The 18,879-nt window shown below is 50.9% G+C and overlaps 2 protein-coding genes across 10 annotated transcripts; one reads left to right on the top strand and one right to left on the bottom strand.

Moving 5' to 3' along the window:
* The first annotated feature begins 721 nt into the window (after nucleotides 1-721).
* Nucleotides 722-8,409, top strand: MPI (mannose phosphate isomerase). 7 transcript variants are annotated; one of them, XM_030874960.2, is made up of 8 exons: nucleotides 722-829; nucleotides 1,314-1,441; nucleotides 2,770-2,970; nucleotides 3,706-3,847; nucleotides 4,193-4,375; nucleotides 6,084-6,257; nucleotides 7,183-7,391; nucleotides 7,711-8,409. In XM_030874960.2, exons 1-8 carry the CDS (start codon nucleotides 814-816, stop codon nucleotides 7,927-7,929), a joined length of 1,272 nt encoding a protein of 423 aa, XP_030730820.2. In that variant the 5' UTR covers nucleotides 722-813; the 3' UTR covers nucleotides 7,930-8,409. The 7 variants fall into 7 exon arrangements, with proteins under 7 accessions (XP_030730820.2, XP_069900979.1, XP_060149974.1 ...); XM_030874963.2 differs by having other exon boundaries at nucleotides 804-905; XM_030874961.2 differs by having other exon boundaries at nucleotides 804-905; nucleotides 2,754-2,970.
* A 2,716-nt stretch (nucleotides 8,410-11,125) lies between these two features.
* On the bottom strand, nucleotides 11,126-15,068 carry FAM219B (family with sequence similarity 219 member B). Of its 3 annotated transcripts, none has more exons than XM_030874966.3 (5): nucleotides 14,846-15,068; nucleotides 14,555-14,642; nucleotides 13,770-13,847; nucleotides 13,281-13,329; nucleotides 11,126-11,798 (listed from the first exon to the last, which is right to left on the bottom strand). In XM_030874966.3, exons 1-5 carry the CDS (start codon nucleotides 15,042-15,044, stop codon nucleotides 11,631-11,633), a joined length of 582 nt encoding a protein of 193 aa, XP_030730826.1. In that variant the 5' UTR covers nucleotides 15,045-15,068; the 3' UTR covers nucleotides 11,126-11,630. The 3 variants fall into 3 exon arrangements, with proteins under 3 accessions (XP_030730826.1, XP_030730827.1, XP_060149975.1); XM_030874967.3 differs by having other exon boundaries at nucleotides 11,126-11,795; XM_060293992.1 differs by having other exon boundaries at nucleotides 11,666-13,329.
* Between the last annotated feature and the right edge of the window lie 3,811 nt (nucleotides 15,069-18,879).

Here is an 18,879-nt window from a genome sequence, read left to right as displayed (position 1 = left end):
AGCTCAGCTTGGAGGAGAAGCTAGGGTTCTGAGTCCTGCAGTACTTAGGGCAGGAAGAATCAGAGGAGCACCAAGCACTGACTGCCTTCCGGAGTCCCACATCATCCCATCTCACCCTCCAACAAGCCTGTCAGTCCAGCATTATTATCCCTATTTTACAGAGAAAGAAACTGAAACTCAGATTAAGGGCCTTGCATGTGACATTTGCCATCATCATCAAGCATTAGTGAGTTCCTGATTAGATCATAACAATTCTTTGCTCAAACCGGCTAATGAAAACCTGAAGTCGTGACAATAGCCTACGAAGTTCTGCCCATTGCCTTTCCTCTCTAACCACCTCACTTCCACCCTTCCTGCTCACTCTGCTCCAGCCACTCTGGCCTCTTTGCTATTTACTCCGTAAAATGACAGGCACATTTCCACGTTCCCACCTTAGGGCCTTTGTTTTTCCTTCACAAGAATGTAAGCTCTACAAAGGCAAGGTAATCATCATCTCGTTCTCGTTCTCCAGCCCTCAGAACAGTCCGTGGCATTTACCAGGTTCTCAATAAATGTGTGCCTGGTGAATGAATAAATAAATGAATACTGAGACCTAAGATTGCGGGCTGGAAGCCTCTGGACTGGAGGGTATTCGTTCTGAGAGCTGGAGGGTGGGAGAGGGATTCAGAGTGCAGGGAGTGGCCACAACGGGCGCACGGGCCTCCGAAAAGGCTCTCGAGAAACTACATTTCCCATGAAGGTCTGGGGGCAGAGGGGCCGAGGGTGCTGCCGGGAAAAGTATACGTGCTAGAAGCCAGGGCTGGCGCCGCGAAGATGGCCGCTCAGAGAGGTGGGCTGTTGGCTGGGGTGCCAGCGAGCGTGGGGGTGGGTCGCGTCCTCGGACCCTTCCCGACTTGATATACCAGGTAGAACCCACCCGCGGGGCTCTGCGGAAAGATGGATGGGCGCCGGGCAGAGGAGGGGGCACCTGCGATGGGAATTGAGCCGTAATTGCAGCCCTCGAAGGAGGGTCTTGAGGGGAGAGGGCTGCGCGTGGGTTACTTCGAGACCCGGTGCGGTGGAAATAGATTCCTGCCACCCTCTCCCCGTCACCTTAACGCAACTATCTGCCTCACGTCGGCAGAATATCTTTACTGCCGGTCTTAGAGATGGGAACATCGAGGCCTGCAGAAGGGTCTCAACTAACAACCTACAAACCCCTCATTTGACTCTATCCCCCAGACAGATCCCTCAGCTAGGGTGTAGTTTCCCCGGGACAGGAGGGTCAGGCCTCAGGAGTGGAGTGGAAACTGACACTCTGTCTGTACCCCCAGTATTCCCACTTTCCTGTGTGGTGCAGCAGTATGCCTGGGGGAAGATGGGTTCCAACAGTGAAGTGGCTCGGCTGCTGGCTAGCAGTGACCCACTGGCCCAGATCTCAGAGGACAAACCATATGCAGAGGTGAGACCCGGGCTGTATTTTAGCCTACTTTACCAGCAGGTGGGACCAAGGTACTCCTCCACTCAAGGGGCCCCAGGCAAGTCATGTGAATCAGCTGGGAAGGGAAGACAGGAAAGAGAGAGGAGGCCTCCTTGGCTTTTGAGATCTGTGCAGGTTGATGAACCCACATGGTAGCACTAGAAGAAGTGAGGTTTTGTCATAATAGACTGGAATTTCCCAAGAACTGTCAGCACTTACTGACTTTTATTTTATTTTATTTATTTATTTATGGCTACATTGGGTCTTCATTGCTGCGCGGGCTTTCTCTAGTTGCAGTGAGTGGGGGCTACTCTTCGTTGTGGTGCACGGGCTTCTCATTTCGGTGGCTTCTCTTGCTGCGGAGCACGGGCTCTCGGCACGCGGGCTTCAGTAGTTGTGGCACAAGGGCTTCAGTAGTTGTAGCTCGCGGGCTCTAGAGCACAGGCTCAGTAGTTGTGGCGCACAGGCTTAGTTGCTCCGTGGCATGTGGGATCTTCCCGGACCAGGGATCGAACCCACATCCCCTGGATGGAGACGGATTCTTAACCACTGCACCACCAGGGAAGTCCCAGCACTTACTGAATTTTAATTCAGCCCTCCTTGACAATTTACTTTGACTAAGTTTGACTTTTTTTTTTTTTTTGTGGTACACGGGCCTCTCACTGTTGTGGCCTCTCCCGTTGCGGAGCACAGGCTCTGGACGCGCAGGCTCAGCAGCCATGGCTCATGGGCCCAGCCGCTCCCCGGCATGTGGGATCTTCCCGGACCTGGGCACGAACCCGTGTCCCCTGCATCGGCAGGCGGACTCTCAACCACTGCGCCACCAGGGAAGCCCAAGTTTGACATTTTTAATAACCTAAAATATATTTTTTTCCTGCCCATTTAGTAGAGAAAAAGCCAAAGCACAGGAAGGCTTAGCCTCTACTTCTGAGACTAGAATAAATGAATGTTAACCCCTCACAGAGCCACCTGAGAGTCAGAGCTTTTCAGTGACCTTGACAATGCAGGTTTCATTCTCCTCACTGGACAGATGGAGAAACTGATACCCAGAGACAGGAAATAACTAGCCCAAGCCTCCACAGCTGGTTGGAGGCAGAGCCTGGACTAGAGCTTGGGTCTCCTGACTCCTGGTGTTCTGGGTCTGCTGCCCTCATGTATGTCTGTGATGGTATGAGCATTTATACCCGGTCTTGGGAGTCCCATTTCAGAACTTGGCTGCCCTGTGGATAGCACAGGGTAACGGATTGGGGCAGGCCAGTGGGTGGTGCCAGCTTCTTCCTTTTTCCCTCCCAAGTTTCCTGTTTTTACAGCTGTGGATGGGGGCCCACCCCCGGGGAGATGCCAAGATCCTTGACAACAGCATCTTGCAGAAGACCCTAGGCCAGTGGATTGCTGAGAACCAGGACTGCTTGGGTTCGAAGGTCAAGGACACCTTTAATGGCAAGCTGCCCTTTCTCTTCAAAGTGCTCTCAGTCGAAACGGCCCTGTCTATCCAGGCACACCCTAACAAGGTACAGGATCAGGGTAGGGCACAGAGGTCAGGGTAGAGAAGAACTTATGTCAAGGCCCTCCCACAACATTTACTGCTGCTTTTACCCTGCCCATGCCAGGCTCCAGCCCCAAATTAAATCCAAGCCTTCAACTCCCAATTTAGCTCTGCCAAGCCAATTGCTGGTGACACATGTGGCAGCTAAGTTTAAGTGGACAGCTGACCAGCCTGTGCCAGGGGAGCTTCTCCACACTTGTTCCTGGGCTCCCCTCAGCTAACCCAGGACTATTCATATCTGCCATTTTTCCACCTGGCTCTCTCAAAGAGTTTACCTTCCAAGGCAGGGCAAGTACCCTAGCCATTGCCTCAGCTCCACTCCCATGTCTTTCTGCACAAGCCTGTGAGTCACAGCCTAAGCATTTGTGTGTCCAAACTCCTCATTTCTAGATGAGCAAAGTAAGACCCAGAGAAGAGAGGGATTTACCCAAAGTCACACAGCTTGTTAGTGTCAGAGCTTGGCTTGGTGTTTGGGTTTCCTGACCTCTTAAAGCCTGCCCCACCTCTCCCCCACAGTTGGTCCACATGCCTGCCTTGGGTTGGCTGAGCCCTGAGTTTCTGAATTATGCCTTGACTGGGCTCAGTGCCAGAGGTAGGAAGCTGACTGGGGAGTGTTGAGAGCAAGGTCTGGGTGAGACTGGTGTCTTCCTAGATGATGGCTGCACCTTAACCATTCTCCTCTTCCCTGGCCATCCCACAGGAGCTGGCAGAGAAGCTGCACCTCCAGGCTCCACAGCACTACCCCGATGCCAACCATAAGCCAGAGATGGCCATTGCCCTCACCCCCTTCCAGGGCTTATGTGGCTTCCGGCCAGTTGAGGAGATTGTGACCTTTCTGACAAGTAAGGTTGGGCAAAATGCTGAGAGCATGCATATTGGCCTAGGATGCATGGGCAGCCCAGGGCAGAGCTGGAACAGTGGCAGAGAACAGAGGCTGAATGTCACAGGAACTGAAGGGCTGGTTGGCCTCATGAATTCTTGACACTCCGAGGGCAGGCCCGTGAGACCAGGCTCAGGTGTGATTGCTGAGGGTTGGTGGTGAGCAGTCGCTTTTCACTGCAAAGCTTGCATAGCATTGCCTGGCTCCTTGGTTAGGGATGAGATGGGGAGGCCTCCTCCAGCTTCCCACGTTTGCCCGTTCCATCTTTACCATTCCTGATATGGGCCCCGGCCTGACCTTCCTGCAGAGGTGCCCGAGTTCCAGTTTCTAATTGGAGATAATGCAGCAACACAGCTGAAGCAGAGCCTGAGCCATGACTCCCAGGCTGTGGCCTCTGCTCTGCAGAGCTGTTTCTCCCACCTGATGAAGAGCGAGAAGAAGGTAGTGGCGGAGCAGCTCAACCTGTTGGTGAAGCGGATCTCCCAGCAAGGTAGGTGTCTCAGGCCTGGGTGCAATGCTCCGTCCTGGGCCTCTGGCACAGACACTAGGCTGTGGGGATAGGGTTCTCAACCCCTTTGTTCAAGTACAGCACCAACACGGGCCGACTTAGATGGCCTGTTAGTGACTTAGCATTTCTTTCCCAGTCTTTGTGGAACAAGGCCCTAGGTTGAGTGCTGCTTCTAGCTGCTATCCATGGAGTGTTTTATACTTTGGGGCTAGAGAGCAGGAAGGAGATGAAGGGATCCTCTCTCTCCTCCAAAGGCCTGAAGTCCAGAGCTCTCAACCAGTAGATCTTTCCTTAAATACCTGCTCTGTGCCCAACCTTGTGCTAACTAAGGAGAGTTCAGGAAATGACTGTGATGGGTATGGTTGTGTCACCTTTGGGTTGGAGAGTCAATACAAGCAGTGAAAAACAAGGCAGAATGGACTCTTCTGCTGGGAGCATATATGGCACATGTGCTGAGGCCCCAGCTCCTTTTCCAGGCAAGCCCAGAGCTCTTCTGGTTCTGATTCTCCCCATTTCCCCTACTACCTTTGACCCACAGGGAACTATTTATTTTACCCAAGCATATCCTACGTTTTGTTTTGTTTTGTTTTTTGCTGTCTTCTCTGCTTGCATGCCTCTCCCTTTAGGGCTTCTTGCACTCACAGTAGAGCTGATTACTTCTGCTCAGAGCTCCCATAGCACCCTGTTCATACGTCAGGTATAGCCCTTAACACCTGTGTGTAGATATCATCACATGCACACCTGTTAAAACTGGAGTTTTCTCTAGGCCAGGGACCTGTCTCCTTGACCTTCGTGTGTCCCCACAGTGCTTAGCACAGAGTAGGCATTCAGCACGTGTCTGTATGAAGACTCGAAACAACCCTCTAATCCAGACCAACTGGTCTCTTCATTGTGGCACTGACACACTCTGCTTTTACTTAGAGACACTCTCCCCCTTCTCTCCTCAGTCAAGGAAGCCCAGCTCACCACCCTCCCCTCCTCCCCCCAGTTCCCACTGCCACCACTCTTGATCAGGCTGAGCTCATCTCCCCTGCTCAGCCTCCAGGACACATTTTAGCCCTTGGTTGCATCCTGCCTCATGCTGTCTGGGGTGACCAACCATGTCAGTTTGCCTGGGACTGAGTGATTTTCAGTGTTAAGGGAAAGGCCTGGGCTAACAGGGACAGTTGGTCACCCCACATGGAACCCTTGGGTTATCTCCTAACTAGATTTTAAACTCCTAGAGCAGAGGTTATCAACCAGGGGACACTGACAGTCTGGAGACATTTTTGGTTGTCAAACCCAGGTTTGGGGTGCCAGTGGTATCTCGTGGGTGGAGGCCAGGGATGCTACTGAACATTCTGCAATGCACAGGACAGTCCCCACAACAAAGAATTACCTGTCCCCAAATGTCAATAATGCTGAGGTTGAGAAACACTGTCTAAAAGGACTACACTCTAGCCCTTTTAGTGCCTAGTAGAGTGGTGGGCATATGACTATATAGTCAAAATGGGGAAAATGGCCATCTGTGTAGGCTGGAATATCAAGGAAGGCTGGCCCCCAAAGGGTGCGGGATGTGACGAGGAGAATATGCCCACCAGTTTCTGGATTCCTTGGGTAGGATCTTCTCTAGGACTCTCCTTGGCCAGGGTGGGGCTGTGAACACCACTGAGGGTTCCTAAGTGACCTTGGGGTGCTCTGTGACCCTCAGTGGCTGCTGGAAACAACATGGAGGACATCTATGGGGAACTCTTGCTGCAGCTGCACCAGCAGTACCCAGGTGATATCGGATGCTTTGCCATCTACTTCCTGAACCTGCTTACCCTGAAGCCGGGGGAGGCCATGTTTCTGGAGGCCAACATGCCCCATGCCTACCTGAAAGGAGGTGAGCCGCATTTCAGCAGTGAGCCCCACTGCCATCCGCCTCAGGCCTTGTTTCACCATCTGGACAAAACAGGAGGGGGTGGTCGAGGAGACCACTTTTAAAGTCCCATCCAGCTCTGACCTCCCAAGGTTCCTGGGGTCAGCAGGGAAGTGACCAATAGGGATGATGAATGCCAGCTTGAGTTGGACAACTGCTTGGATCCTCACACCACCCCTGTGAGGTCATGATGCTCTCATGTTAAGACCTGTCAATATGTGTGGGAACCACAGTTTGAATCCAGGCTATATTGGATCAAGGCCGTTGTTCTCTTCCCTGCCTTCACATGTCTGTCCTGTCTTTGCAGAGATTTTATGTTAAAAAACACATTTCCGGGCTTCCCTGGTGGCGCAGTGGTTGAGAGTCCGCCTGCTGATGCAGGGAACACGGGTTTGTGCCCCGGTCCGGGAAGATCCCACATGCCGCGGAGCGGCTGAACCCGTGAGCCATGGCCGCTGAGCCTGCGCGTCCGGAGCCTGTGCTCCACAACGGGAGAGGCCACAACAGGGAGAGGCCCGCATACCGCAAAAAAACCAAAAAAACAAAAAACCCAAAAAAACACATTGCCACAGAACGGTGTCACATTTTGACTATTGGCCATTTATCTACTCGTGGACAGGATTCTGTGGTAGAAGGGGAAATTATAAAATCTCTAGAGGGTTGGGGCTCCTCCAGGGGATAAACGTGACTCCCCTTGACAATGGTGGGTGACGTGTCACCTGTTTTGGTATCTGTTATCTCAGCCCATTCTCACAGAAGACGCAATTCACATATTTTTATCCAATTCTACAGAGAGCTCATGGCACTCAAGTTAGAAGGCCCTGCCCTGGAGAGCCAAATTCCAAGGCATCCTTCATTAGCTTACCACATGACAACTGTCTGTCCCCAGACTGCGTGGAGTGCATGGCATGTTCGGACAACACGGTGCGTGCTGGCCTGACACCCAAGTTCATCGATGTGCCAACTTTGTGTGAAATGCTCAGCTATATCCCCAGCCCCAGCCAGGACAGGCTTTTTCCTCCAGCATGGAGTCAGGAAGACCCCTACCTCTCTATCTATGATCCCCCTGTGCCAGACTTCACCGTTATGAAGATGGAGGTGAGTGAGGGCTGTGGTGGGTGTTTTTTTTTGTGTGTGTGTGTGGTGGGTGTTTTTTGTGTGGCATGAAGAACACTGGCAAGGGCCACAATGTGGAGTATACCTGGGGCTGGGTTTCCTTTCTACCAAGCTCGCGTGATAGGAGAATGGCCACAGGGCCTGTCTGTGGCTCTCTGCACCTCCGTGCTGACAAAAGCCCGAGCCATGGGGGAGAAGGTGGCAGAGCTCTCCCTCTAACTGTCCTTGGGGTTGTCCTGGGACCCCTGTGAGCTAACAGCAGCTCAAACCCTGCTCCATCTTGCTGTTTCTTTCTGCCCAGGTGCCTGGCTCCGTCACTGAATATAGGGTCTTGGCGCTGGACTCTGCAAGTATCCTCCTGATGGTGCAGGGGACAGTGACAGCCAGCACCCGCACAGCCCAGGCCACAATCTCCCTGAAGCGTGGCGGGGTGCTCTTCATTGGGGCCAATGAGAGTGTCTCACTGAAGCTCACGCTGCCTACGGACCTGCTGATGTTCCGTGCCTGCTGCCTGCTGTAGAGGCCACAGCCTTCCTGGCTCTTCTCTGCCAGTCACCCTACATCCTGGCCAGCCTCACCTCCTCAGGCCCAGCCCAAATCCCTTCCCTGTTCCGGGCTCTTTGGGTATACCCTGAAAGAGCTGGGGTAGAAGAGCTTGAAGTCAGTGACTCCTGAGCAGGCCTAGGCTGAACCGTCTTCTTCCTGGTAGGAGGGGCCCACGTGAGAACTGAGGGCTGATACTCCCCTTGTATTCTTGCCACCCTTGAGCCAGGCTCTCCTCGATGCACGAAGCTGCAGCTGTTCCAGCCTATAGCATTAGGCAGGGTGGTGAAATCTATGATTAGCTCAATATCAGTCACGGCAAGATAGGTAATTAATTTGGAAGAACAGGGTTCTGGCCCCGGGACTGCCCATTTCCTCAGTGCAGAGAAGGAGGGAAAAGGGTAGTCCTGTGGACTAATGTTGCTGTGTCAAAGCAATTAAAGATCACCTGTGTTGAGGCCTGTGGGCTAAAGAGTACTCAGCCTTTGCCATTCCAGTCCCTGAAGCGGGCTGAAAGCCCTCCCTGGATGTTATCCAGTTTTTGCTTTATTCCTGTTTCAGACAGCTTCCTGAGGTAGGCAGGCTAGACTCCAGTGGCCTTTTAAAGGAAGGTGTGGGAGAGATAGTCTGCTGTAGCTTCAGATGCAGAGCTTGCAGGCAAACCTTGGGCCCTCCAGCCCTGCACACAGTGGAATATGGGTCTAAAGAAAGGCATTGTCAGTGCAGAGGTTCTTCTCTCCAGTGCTTTAGTTGGCTTTAGGGCAGGGATCATCAGGCTAAGGCCAGCAGGCTGGATCTGGCCACGCCCTTTCATTTACATACTGTCCAGCTCCATTCAGGCTACAATGGCAAAGTTGAGTAGGTGCACCGAACTGTATGGCCTGCAAAGCCAAATGTACTGACTGGCCCTTCACAAAGGTTGTCAATCACTTCTCTAGAGCACATTAAGTCACTGTAGATACAGGGACTAAAGGACAGGACAATCTAATTAGTGTTGTGAAGAGAAATCAAGCTACTTTTTTCCTACAATGGCAGGAAGTACCTATGAGGGCATCTACTCTCCCTGTGCCTACCCTCTAGAGGTGGGACACACCCAGGAGGTTGCACAGCTGTGTGTTTTGCCACTGAAGTTTCTGACTAGCAGTCTTAGATGCTATCACCCCAGACTAAGCAGAGACACAGGCTAGTAGCTCCTTCCTGTAGGTAAGGGATTAATCTCACACAAAAGAATCTTTCTGGGCTGCTGCCCACACTAGACCTGTACAATGGAATTCCAGGAAACTACCTTCAAAAAAGTTCTAGCCAATCTGTTCGGCTTTTTTTGGCTTCCAGTAAATTTTCTTCAGCTGAAAAAAAAAACCCTGAAAAACAAAACAAAACCTGGGAAGAAAGGGTCTGCCAAAGGGAATTCATTCTAATGAGAAGTGATATGCAAAGGCCTATTCCATCTGTGGTCTCCAATGAGCAGGCCTGAAAACTACGCCTATTGGGAACAGGAGAAAGGAGAGGCAGTCCTCAGAAGAACGGTTGGGGCTATTAGGCTATTTCTTCATTTCAGAATTCAGAAGGGGCAATGACCGTGGTCTAGGCCTTTGTTAAAAATCCTATTGCAACACAGAGACTCAGGCTCAACTAGCATGATTGTATTTATTCTTACAAACTTACAGAGCTATAGAAGCCTAAGCCAAGAGTTCTGTAGAGTAAACACCATACAGTACCACTCCCATCTGTGAGGTAAGCCTGAATACCTCCCTGTCTCCTCAGAGCGCTGTCACCTGCAACACACCCAGCACTTTTAATTAAGGCAGTCTGGTTCTAGACACCTTGGTGCCTTTATTCGTGACATTCGTGGCTTCTAGCCCCAAGCAATCGACCATTTCTACCCTTCCTTGCTGTACAATGTTCCTGCAACTTTTTCTACGAAGGTAATGCCTTCCACACAGGGTCAACCAGCTCTGAAACATTCCGGGGGAGAGGTGTGGCCAAATACACCAGTGTGGCTTTACGACAGCAACCACCGGAGGGCCTGGTTCTTGGGGTCCTGCTGCCATCCTCACCCCCAGCAGCTGTCAAACACTCAGGCTACTCTGTCCTAACCAAATGAAGCAACAGACTGGGCAAGTTCCCAAGTTGGGGTCACACCTCAATCCTGACTACCCTACCCCTTAGGCTGGGAACCCTGTCCACTTCCATTCAGTCCCATTTGGTTGTAGGTAAGGCCAAAAAAAAAAAGAGAACCACTAAAAAATTCCAGAGAGAGGTCTGGTATAGCAAGAGATGCTATCTACTGGGGGTCACAGGAGATGATGCCGGCCTTTTGGTGTTTTCATACTGGGGACTGAAAGGCTGTATTGAACCCAGAGGTTTACTGTAAAGCCCAATCCTGAGTATCCACTGTGGGGCCCATGCTGTGGTCAGAGGAATCTGGATGCAACAGAATGGCTTTCCCTAGGGTGAAGGGAGGCCCTCTGCAATGGCAAGATTATTTCCTCGGGGGGGGGGGGGCGTGGGAGCTTTCCCAGGTCCCTCCTCCTCATCCTGTCTGTGAGTCTCTGTCTCTGTCAAAGCCCACATATCTGCACCAGTATACTTTTCACCCATTGCTGCTACTCAAGTGTAAAAAGTTAAATAGGGGAATTCCCTGGCGGTCCAGTGGTTAGGACTCCGCGCTTCCACTGCAGGGGCCTGGGTTTCATCCCTCCCTGGACGGGGAACCAACACTGCCACAAGCCGCAGTGCGGCGGGGGTGGGGGAAAATATAAAGTTAAACAAATGGGAAGGCACCTAACTACTCCTGCAGCTCCCTCTGCTGGTAAGCAAAAAGTGCAGGCTTCCGGGGCGAGCTCCAGAACCTTCACCCAACCTTAGCTCAAGGACTGGGTGAAGATACTAGCTAAGACCAAGGTGAAGAATGGCAACCAAGGAAAGACAAATTTTGTCTACACAGTAGAGCAGTTTTTCTCTAAGGATGGACGGACCAAGTTACTAAGCTCACCCAGACAGTTGGACCAGATGGGAATGCTGTGCTTCCAGGGATTCTGGAAGCCTTGATCAGGTTGTGCCATTAAGCAACCTGCTGAACAGTCAAACAGGAACAACTGGAAGAGGGCCTTCAAAGGGCCCTGCTTTATGTTCTCTTGAAGGTCAAATAGGTAACCCATCTTGGAGCTAGGAAGAGGAGGAGAGCATATGGAATTTCTTGAACTGGATTGGTCCCAAATAGTTAAATTCTTTTTCAGAGACTCCCAGCTGCAAGCCATAAAGTGCTGTTCTCTGCCTCCACACAACATATCCAGCACAACCTGGGCGCAGGAGCTCTCCTTTCCCCTCCATACGGCATGGTGACAAAGATGTCTGCAAGTTTTTCTCTTAGCCAACTTTGTCACTCACCATAAGAACCAGAATTCCTCTGTTCCTTCCCTTATTAAAGTGGTTTCTCCAACCATTCCAACAGCAGAGGAAAACTGCAGAATCCCACCTATCCCCTGTGGCCCAGATGGGGGCCTCTGGCCTGAGAAGCACCAGGTATGGGGTAACTGCGGTCACTGACTTTCCCAGAGGGTCAGTGTCTCCAGTGATTCGGGGCTTGACAGCAGTTCCCACTGCACTCTGTGACCAATGAAGGGCCAACAGGACTCTGCAGTCATGGTGAGCAGGGCCCATCTTAGGGGGTTATGTCTACTGGAGGGTACAGGAGGAAGCATCCCTAAGACAGCACCAGCAGCAGGAGCATGTGGAGGAAGTCATAGGCTTGGGGGGAATGAGGTCCAAGTCCTCATCATCTGGAATCTCATCCAGGTGGTACCCATCCTGGAGCAGCTGCCGGCTCACATCCTGGTTCACCTGCTAAGAGCAGGAGAGGAGAGAACTATAAGCCAGGCTACAAGGCAGAAATAACTGCTGCCCAAAAGGCAGACCCGCATTTCCTTACTATGCATGCTCCACCCTCAGGCCAAGCCCACACAACCCGGGATTACAGGAAGAAGTGCCTCACCCAGCAGGGAGGGACATCCAGGGGCCTGAGCCAGTACTATCCAGGCTGCATTGTCACTAGCTGCCAGGGCAGCTGCCCTCACTAAAGAATCCTGAGAAAGCTGATATAAATATCAGATTACAGATTATGTTTGAAAGTCAAGACCTGACCATTCCCACTGGGAACCCAGACTGGTCCCTATGAAGGCTGAAGAATATGGAACAATGATAACAGAATAATCGGGTAGAAGGGTAGAGGAATATGGGTTAGAGTTGAACGGGGTGGGGAATAGCTTATTCTGCACTGCCAGTTAGCCGTGTCATCCTTTGATGCCAACAGAGCTCATTCCTTGCAAAGTGGCATCTGTCAGCCCGGCTTCACCAATTCCACTGAGCAGAAGGAAAATGAGACTGCAGAGTGTAGGACTTTCTCTGGTTCTTGGCTAATTTTTTTTTCTTTTTTTTTTTAACAATCTTAGGCAGCCAGAGGTTCAAGGAGGATACAGTTTTCAAACTGCCTGTATTCTCTGGCAGAAACTCAGGGGGCGGCCAAGGGTTTCCAGGAGAATAAGGAAGAAATACCAGTGGTATACAGTCAGGTCCCCAGCACTTCATCTCTGTCAAAGGCAGTAAGCCGCACGTGCCAGAACTTTACGTCCCCGTGTTTCTGTCTGGGCCAGTCACTCTGGAAACTGTCCAAAAGGCCAGCCCGGGAGTATCTATCTCTGTCTCAGTTCCCATAGATGGAACAACTGAAGGAACAGAAGTCGGCCCGGAAGAAAGCAAGCTTGGTGGAGGATGGCCAGGGGAGGGACAGAAATGCTAATCTCAGATAAAAGACAATCAAAAGAAGGGAGACTAGAATTACTGTGTGATGCTGGAGGCAGGACTAGGACCACTAAGTCCAGGCTGCAGGAGACACTTCCAATTAACAAGGAAGACTTCTCTATGAGCTACCTGAATTGTGTGTGCCGGTGGGGGAAGACAGGCAGCAAGGTTTCTTGAAGGTAGTACTCACTACTCACTACCCAATTACAAGAAGCATTCAAACAAGCAGAGGATGGTAAACACTTAGCTGGGATTTATCAAGAGGATTCCTTTTCTAAGTGGTGGCCTGGATTAGAAGACTAGTGAGGTCATTTCCATCCCTAAGGGTCTATGGTCTCCTGGACTTTCAACAGCACTCCTCAGACACCTAAACTTCTGCTGGAGGAAGAGGGCAGAGTAGAAGATTGGAGAACAGACTGGAAGTCTAGCACAGTGCCATGCATACAGCAGGAACCAGACAAGCATTTGGCAGCGGCAGTGACACTGCCTGCAGCCTGGCCCCACCACAGAAAGGTGCTCTGGACTTGCCTCTGCAGAGGAATACCCGGAGGAGTATCTGGATTCCAGCTCCCCATCGCTAGGAGAAAAGGAAGACAGTCAGTTCGGGGAGATGCCCGTGGAGCACAGCTACAAATGGCAAGGTGCACAGCATGCAAAAGAGTCTGGAGGACTTGTGAAGCAAAGACCACACACCATAGAACTCAAACCCATAATCTGCCATGAGTATAAATGGCTCCTTCCATTGGCTCCAGCAGGGACAGGGTCACTGTCACTAACAGTGCAGACATAATAGGGCAGGATGATTCCCCCAGACAAGGTTGGTGCTTCAAATCCAAGAGCAGCAAGATCACCTATGAGTCCTCTAAGCAAGCCATCCTGGGAAGAGATAGTGCTCTGAAGCAGCAGCCCTGGAACATGCACAAAAGGTCTTGGAAGAGACAGGGAATAAGCGAAGCAAGTGATCTGAAATTTTATCCAAGTCACTCCCCAAGGGGTATTTTCAAGGAGGGCACTCACCTGTCAGAGTCGAGGGACACCAGGTTTTCATCTGGACTCTGACTAAGAGCAGTATAGCCCTTGTTAAACTTCACTGACCTAAGGGGAGATGGGGGGGACAGACCAAGCATAGATGAAACGCCAGCATTTCACAGGGAAAGCCAGAGTCCTCGCCCTTATGGAAAAAAAAAAACTGCACTACTCCTGACTTGCCTTCTGTCTGGACAGCCATCACTGCCTGCCATGTATCTGGGCACAGCTCCTCAGAATGTGCACTTCCCCACACCACTCCCCCTGCTGCTCCTGAGCAAAAGCACACCTCTTTCATGAATCAGGAAAAGCCCCATCTCCCCACCTTATTTAACCAGAGAACAGAAAATCCAAAGTCCTTAGACAAATTCCTTCACCTGCTTTAGCTCTTCTTTGTAAAAGAGGCCCTGGATAAGGTCCCATCCAGCCCTCAGAGTTTACCGTCTGTTAAGAAGAAAATACAGCCCTGGCTGTTTCCACACTGCTCTCCATCCTCACTTCTGGGGATCCCAGCCACTATGCTCCCCCCTAATTTAGACAGTGAATGATCCTAGGCACTGACGAAAACTCTTATTCCAAAGCTCCTTCCCTGACGTCATCACATCCTGGAAGGGAAAGACAAGGTCGTTCCTCTTCCCGTTTTAAAACAGTGAACCGGACAGGTTGGCCTTAGGGGCATCACTAGCTGGGCCTTAAGCGTGGGTACTCTGTCTCCCAGACTACACTAAGGCCTTCTCTGGAAACGCTTGCACAGAGGAGGTGGCGCCTGCTGAGACCTTTTCCCTGAAGAGTCGGGGCGGTTCGGCGCGGCCCCCAGCATGCCTTTTCTCCGCAGAACTGCCTTAGCCAGGTCCCGGTGCTTCTCTGGAAGTCAAAGGGACCGGGTCAGCGGGGTGTTCCCCACTCCGCCGTGCCTCCCAAACGCCAGGAGCCCGCTCTCCGAACAGACTTCCGGGTGCGGGAGCGGGCTATAGGAGCCCCTCCGGGGTCGACCCAGCGGCGCTCCGGAGCCCGCCCGGGACGCGGCAGCCCGCCCAAGCAGAGACCCCTCATCGGGCCGCACTCACGCAGCTTGGCCTGACTGGAAGGCGCGCGCGCCACCATGTAAGGCCCCCGCTTCTCCACAGCCGCCGGGGTCCGCTTCCCCAGCCAGGGGACTCCAATGCCGCTTCGCTCGGTGGGCGGCCCTGCAGCGCCGGTCCCGCTGGGCCGGGGTGCCGGGACAGACGCCCTCGCCGCAGGCTCGCTGGGCTCCGCGGTCGCCATCGCCTGGCCACGCCCCGCCGAGTCGCGGAGCCCCGCCTCCTGACTAACCAGCTGTCAGCCGGGAGAGAGGCGGTCCCTCCTCAAGCAAGATGGCGGCGCGCAGGTGTGGGCCGTAAGCGCCCGAGCTTTCTGATCGCGCCTGCTGCAGGGTTGGCTCAACTGTTCCGCCCTTCCGGGGGCTGGATTGTTTCAGTCCCTCCTTTCTAGCACCCTGCGGTGCTCGTAGTCGGCCTGACCCTGGGGATGTCAAGCCAAGTTATGTCTCTAGTCGAAATTAAATATCGATATTTCCGGGGGGCTGCGGGTGCGCGCCCTCAGACTCAGAGCCCGTTAGGCCCTGGCGCGCACGCGCTCCCCGCAGTGTTTCCGCACAGGTCCTCTCGCCACATTTGGAGCTCCCCAAGGGCGGACCGGGGAGAGGCTGGATTGAACCGAAAAGAGCGGTATGACAAAGGGAGGTATTAACTCCCGTCTCTACAAAAGGAAACAGGCTCGAGAGAAAGGTTCAAGGACCTTGTGGAGGTCACACAAACTAGAGGCAGTGCCTTGGGAACGCCAAACCTTCGTTATTTCCAACACCGCGCTGTGCCCGAGACCTTGGATGAGACCTGACCTTCTCTAGGCCTCAGTTTCCACATTTTAAAATGAAACCAACGTCACTACCTGTCTTACAGTGATAAACAAGTACAAAATAGTACTTGGAAAGAAGAGTAAAAGTGCGCTGTGTTTGGGACTTCCCTAGTGGTGCAGTGGTTAAGACTCCACGCTCCCAATGCAAGGGACCCGGGTTCCATCCCTGGTCAGGGAACTAGATCCCCCATGCATGCCAGGCAACTAAAGATCCCACGGGCAGCAACGACGATCCGGCGCAGCCAAATAAATAATAACTAAATATTAAGAAAGTGTGCTGTGTTTGTGTGCGTCGGGGCATGGAGCTGTCATGGCTCTTGACGTTTCTGGACCCCAAGGGATATGCTTGTGGCTGGCTGGAAAGTAGCTCCAGATCCTTGTAGTAATTGCCAAATCTCACAAGGCTGTCCCAAGGTGAATTTATTAGCTTCCACAGGGTAGGTCAACAGTGTGCAACTTATGAACCCCCAGGGCCACCCAGAGAGTTGAGCAGGAGTATGCCGCAGACAGGATAAGAGGAAAGGACTAAATTTTTTGAAAAATCAGAAGCGCAAAGGAATGCTAACTATTTGGGTAGATTCCACCGCTGTTTTTGACCTCCAGACAGCAATTTCATGTGGCTCAACTTAATATTTAATCCTCCTGCCCTCCCAATGAAGCACTGTTACTCCCACTAAGCAAATGAGGCTTAGATTTGGTCAAATTCACCAGTTAAGTGGTAAACCTGGAATTTGTTATTTATTATGTTTTTATATATTTTATTAATTTTTTTATACAGCAGGTTCTTATTAGTTATCCATTTTATACATATTAGTGTATATGTCAATCCCAATCTCCCAATTCATCACAACTGCATCTATTGAGATGATCATACAGTTTTCATCCTTTTATTTTGTTAATGTGATGTTCATTAAGTCCCCTACATACAACCAAGTTCTATTCTGAGAACGCGTTTGTAAGTCCAATTTGTTCATAAGTCCAACAAAGTTAGCCTAGGTAGCCAACTAACACAATTGGCTATATAGTACTGTACTGTAATAGGTTTATAGTATTTTTCACGCAAATAATACATAAAAAACAAACACAAATATAAAGAAAACATTTTAAATCTTACAAGTAAGTACCTTGAAAAGTATGCCGGACACGTGAACTAACTCAAGTGATTGGACATACGAACACACGTTTGCACCTTTGAAAGTTCACAACTTGAAGGTTCATATGTAGGGGACTTACTGTATCATGTTGATTTAATTTGTGGCTATTGAACCATCCTTGCATTTCTGGAATAAATTCCACTTGATAATGTTGTATGATACTTTAAATATATTGTTGAATTCTGTTTCCTACTATTTTGTTGAGGGTCTTTGCATCTGTGTTCATCAGGGGTGAATTTTTTATCCTGCTACTTCTTTCTCAGGTTCTCTTTTCCCATCTCACCAGGTTTCAGATTTTACCTTTTGACTTTTCCTATTACTGGTAGAGCACAGATAACTGACAAATGGAGCCTATGAATCTGCGGGTCTTTCTGGGTTTCCAGGTCACCAGCCCCACCTTAATCCCCACATTAATTCATGTCATCTCCCTCTAGGGAAGAGATATTTCCCGATCCTCATATGGTACTGTCATACCTACTTCACATATATATAAGGAAAGTGACAGTCACAGGAATTGATTTGCCGAAGGCCACAAAGTTGTATAGGTAAGAGTTGAATCCTTATCTGCCTCAAAGGCCTGACCTCTTTTTTTTTTTTTTTGCGGTACGCAGGCCTCTCACTGTTGTGGCCTCTCCCGCTGCGGAGCACAGGCTCCGGACGCGCAGGCTCAGCGGCCATGGCTCACGGGCCCAGCCGCTCCGCGGCATGTGGGATCCTCCCAAACCGGGACACGAACCCACGTCCCCTGCATTGGCAGGCGGACTCTCAACCACTGCGCCACCAGGGAAGCCCCTGACCTCTTTTTATACCAGTCAGGTGTATGTCTTTAATGTTATGGACTGAATTGTGCCCCCACCCACCCAAATTTCATATGTTGAAGCCCTAATCCCCAATGTGCCTTTATTCAGAGCTAAAGCCTTTAAGGGGGTGATTAAGGTTAAATGAGGTCGTAAGGGTGGAGCTGTAATCCAATAGGATTGGTGTCCTTTTAAGAAAAGAGACACCAGGGAATTCCCTGGCAGTCCAGTGGTTAGGACTCTGCACTTCCACTGAAGGGGACACGGTTCAATCCCTGGTCGGGGAACTACGATCCTGCATGCCATGCAGTGTGGCCAAAAAAAAAAAAAAGAGACACCAAAGATGTGTGCACACAGAGAAAAAGGCCTTGTGAGGACACAGAGAAGGCAGCTCTCTGCAAGCAAGGCAGACAGTCTTATCAGAAACCAACCCTGCTGGCACCTTGATCTTGGACTTCCAGCCTCCAGAATTGTGAGAAATAAATTTGTTTTTTGTGTGTTTTTTTTTTTTTTTTGGCCGCACAGCTTGCGGGATCTCAGTTTCCCAACCAGGGATGGAACCTGGGCCACGGCAGTGAAAGTGCCAAATCCTAACCACTAGACCATCAGGGAACTCCTACATTTCTGTTCTTTAAGCCTGTGGTATTGTTATGGCAGCCCTAGTACACTAATACAAATGACATTCTCCAAATTTTCAGAATTTACTTCCAGGGCTTAATACTTGCTCTAACATGATACTTTTAGAATTAAAATGCTGGGCAGAAAGCTAATCATAAATAAAAGCATGACCACAGCTGTGGTGAGCCAAGGCTACCACAGAATCACGTCACTTTTTTAAACATCTTTATTGGAGTATAATTGCTTTACAATGGTGTGTTAGTTTCTGCTGTGTAACAAAGTGAATCAGCTATACACATACATACATCCTCATTATCTCCTCCCTCTTGCGTCTCCCTCCCACCCTCCCTACCCACCCCACCCCTCTAAGTGGTCACAAAGCACCAAGCTGATCTCCCTGTGCTATGTGGCTGCTTCCCACTAGCTCTCTATTTTACATTTGTTGGTATAGATAAGTCCATGCCACTCTCTCATTTCGTCCCAGCTTACCCTCCTCCCTCCCACTTTTCTTTGTTTTGAACAAACCTCCCCAACGTAGGAAAATTATGCAAAATTGGGCCAAATGAACTTGCCTTTGCAAAACATGGAAGATGGACTCCACGTGCTGCTAAGGACAAGCGCCCTGGCATCTGTACA

The sequence above is a fragment of the Globicephala melas genome, chromosome 2 (assembly GCF_963455315.2).
Source record: "Globicephala melas chromosome 2, mGloMel1.2, whole genome shotgun sequence".
Classification (NCBI taxonomy): Eukaryota; Metazoa; Chordata; class Mammalia; order Artiodactyla; family Delphinidae; genus Globicephala; species Globicephala melas.
The sequence above is the reverse complement of the archived record's forward strand: the minus strand, read 5'-3'. Positions and strand labels throughout refer to the sequence as shown.

What these genes read in the sequence shown, in the direction of transcription:
- MPI (XM_030874958.2), top strand. Translation starts at nt 941, where the DNA reads ATGGGCGCCGGGCAGAGGAGGGGGCACCTGCGATGGGAATTGAGCCGT. An exon ending in GAAGCGGATCTCCCAGCAAG is followed by an intron (nt 4,376 to 6,083) that starts GTAGGTGTCTCA and finishes TGTGACCCTCAG; the next exon opens with TGGCTGCTGGAAACAACATG. An exon ending in CCATGCCTACCTGAAAGGAG is followed by an intron (nt 6,258 to 7,182) that starts GTGAGCCGCATT and finishes GTCTGTCCCCAG; the next exon opens with ACTGCGTGGAGTGCATGGCA.
- FAM219B (XM_060293992.1), bottom strand. Translation starts at nt 15,044, where the DNA reads ATGGCGACCGCGGAGCCCAGCGAGCCTGCGGCGAGGGCGTCTGTCCCG. An exon ending in TTCCAGTCAGGCCAAGCTGC is followed by an intron (nt 14,643 to 14,845) that starts GTGAGTGCGGCC and finishes TTTGACTTCCAG; the next exon opens with AGAAGCACCGGGACCTGGCT. An exon ending in GTGTCCCTCGACTCTGACAG is followed by an intron (nt 13,330 to 13,769) that starts GTGAGTGCCCTC and finishes CTTTTCTCCTAG; the next exon opens with CGATGGGGAGCTGGAATCCA.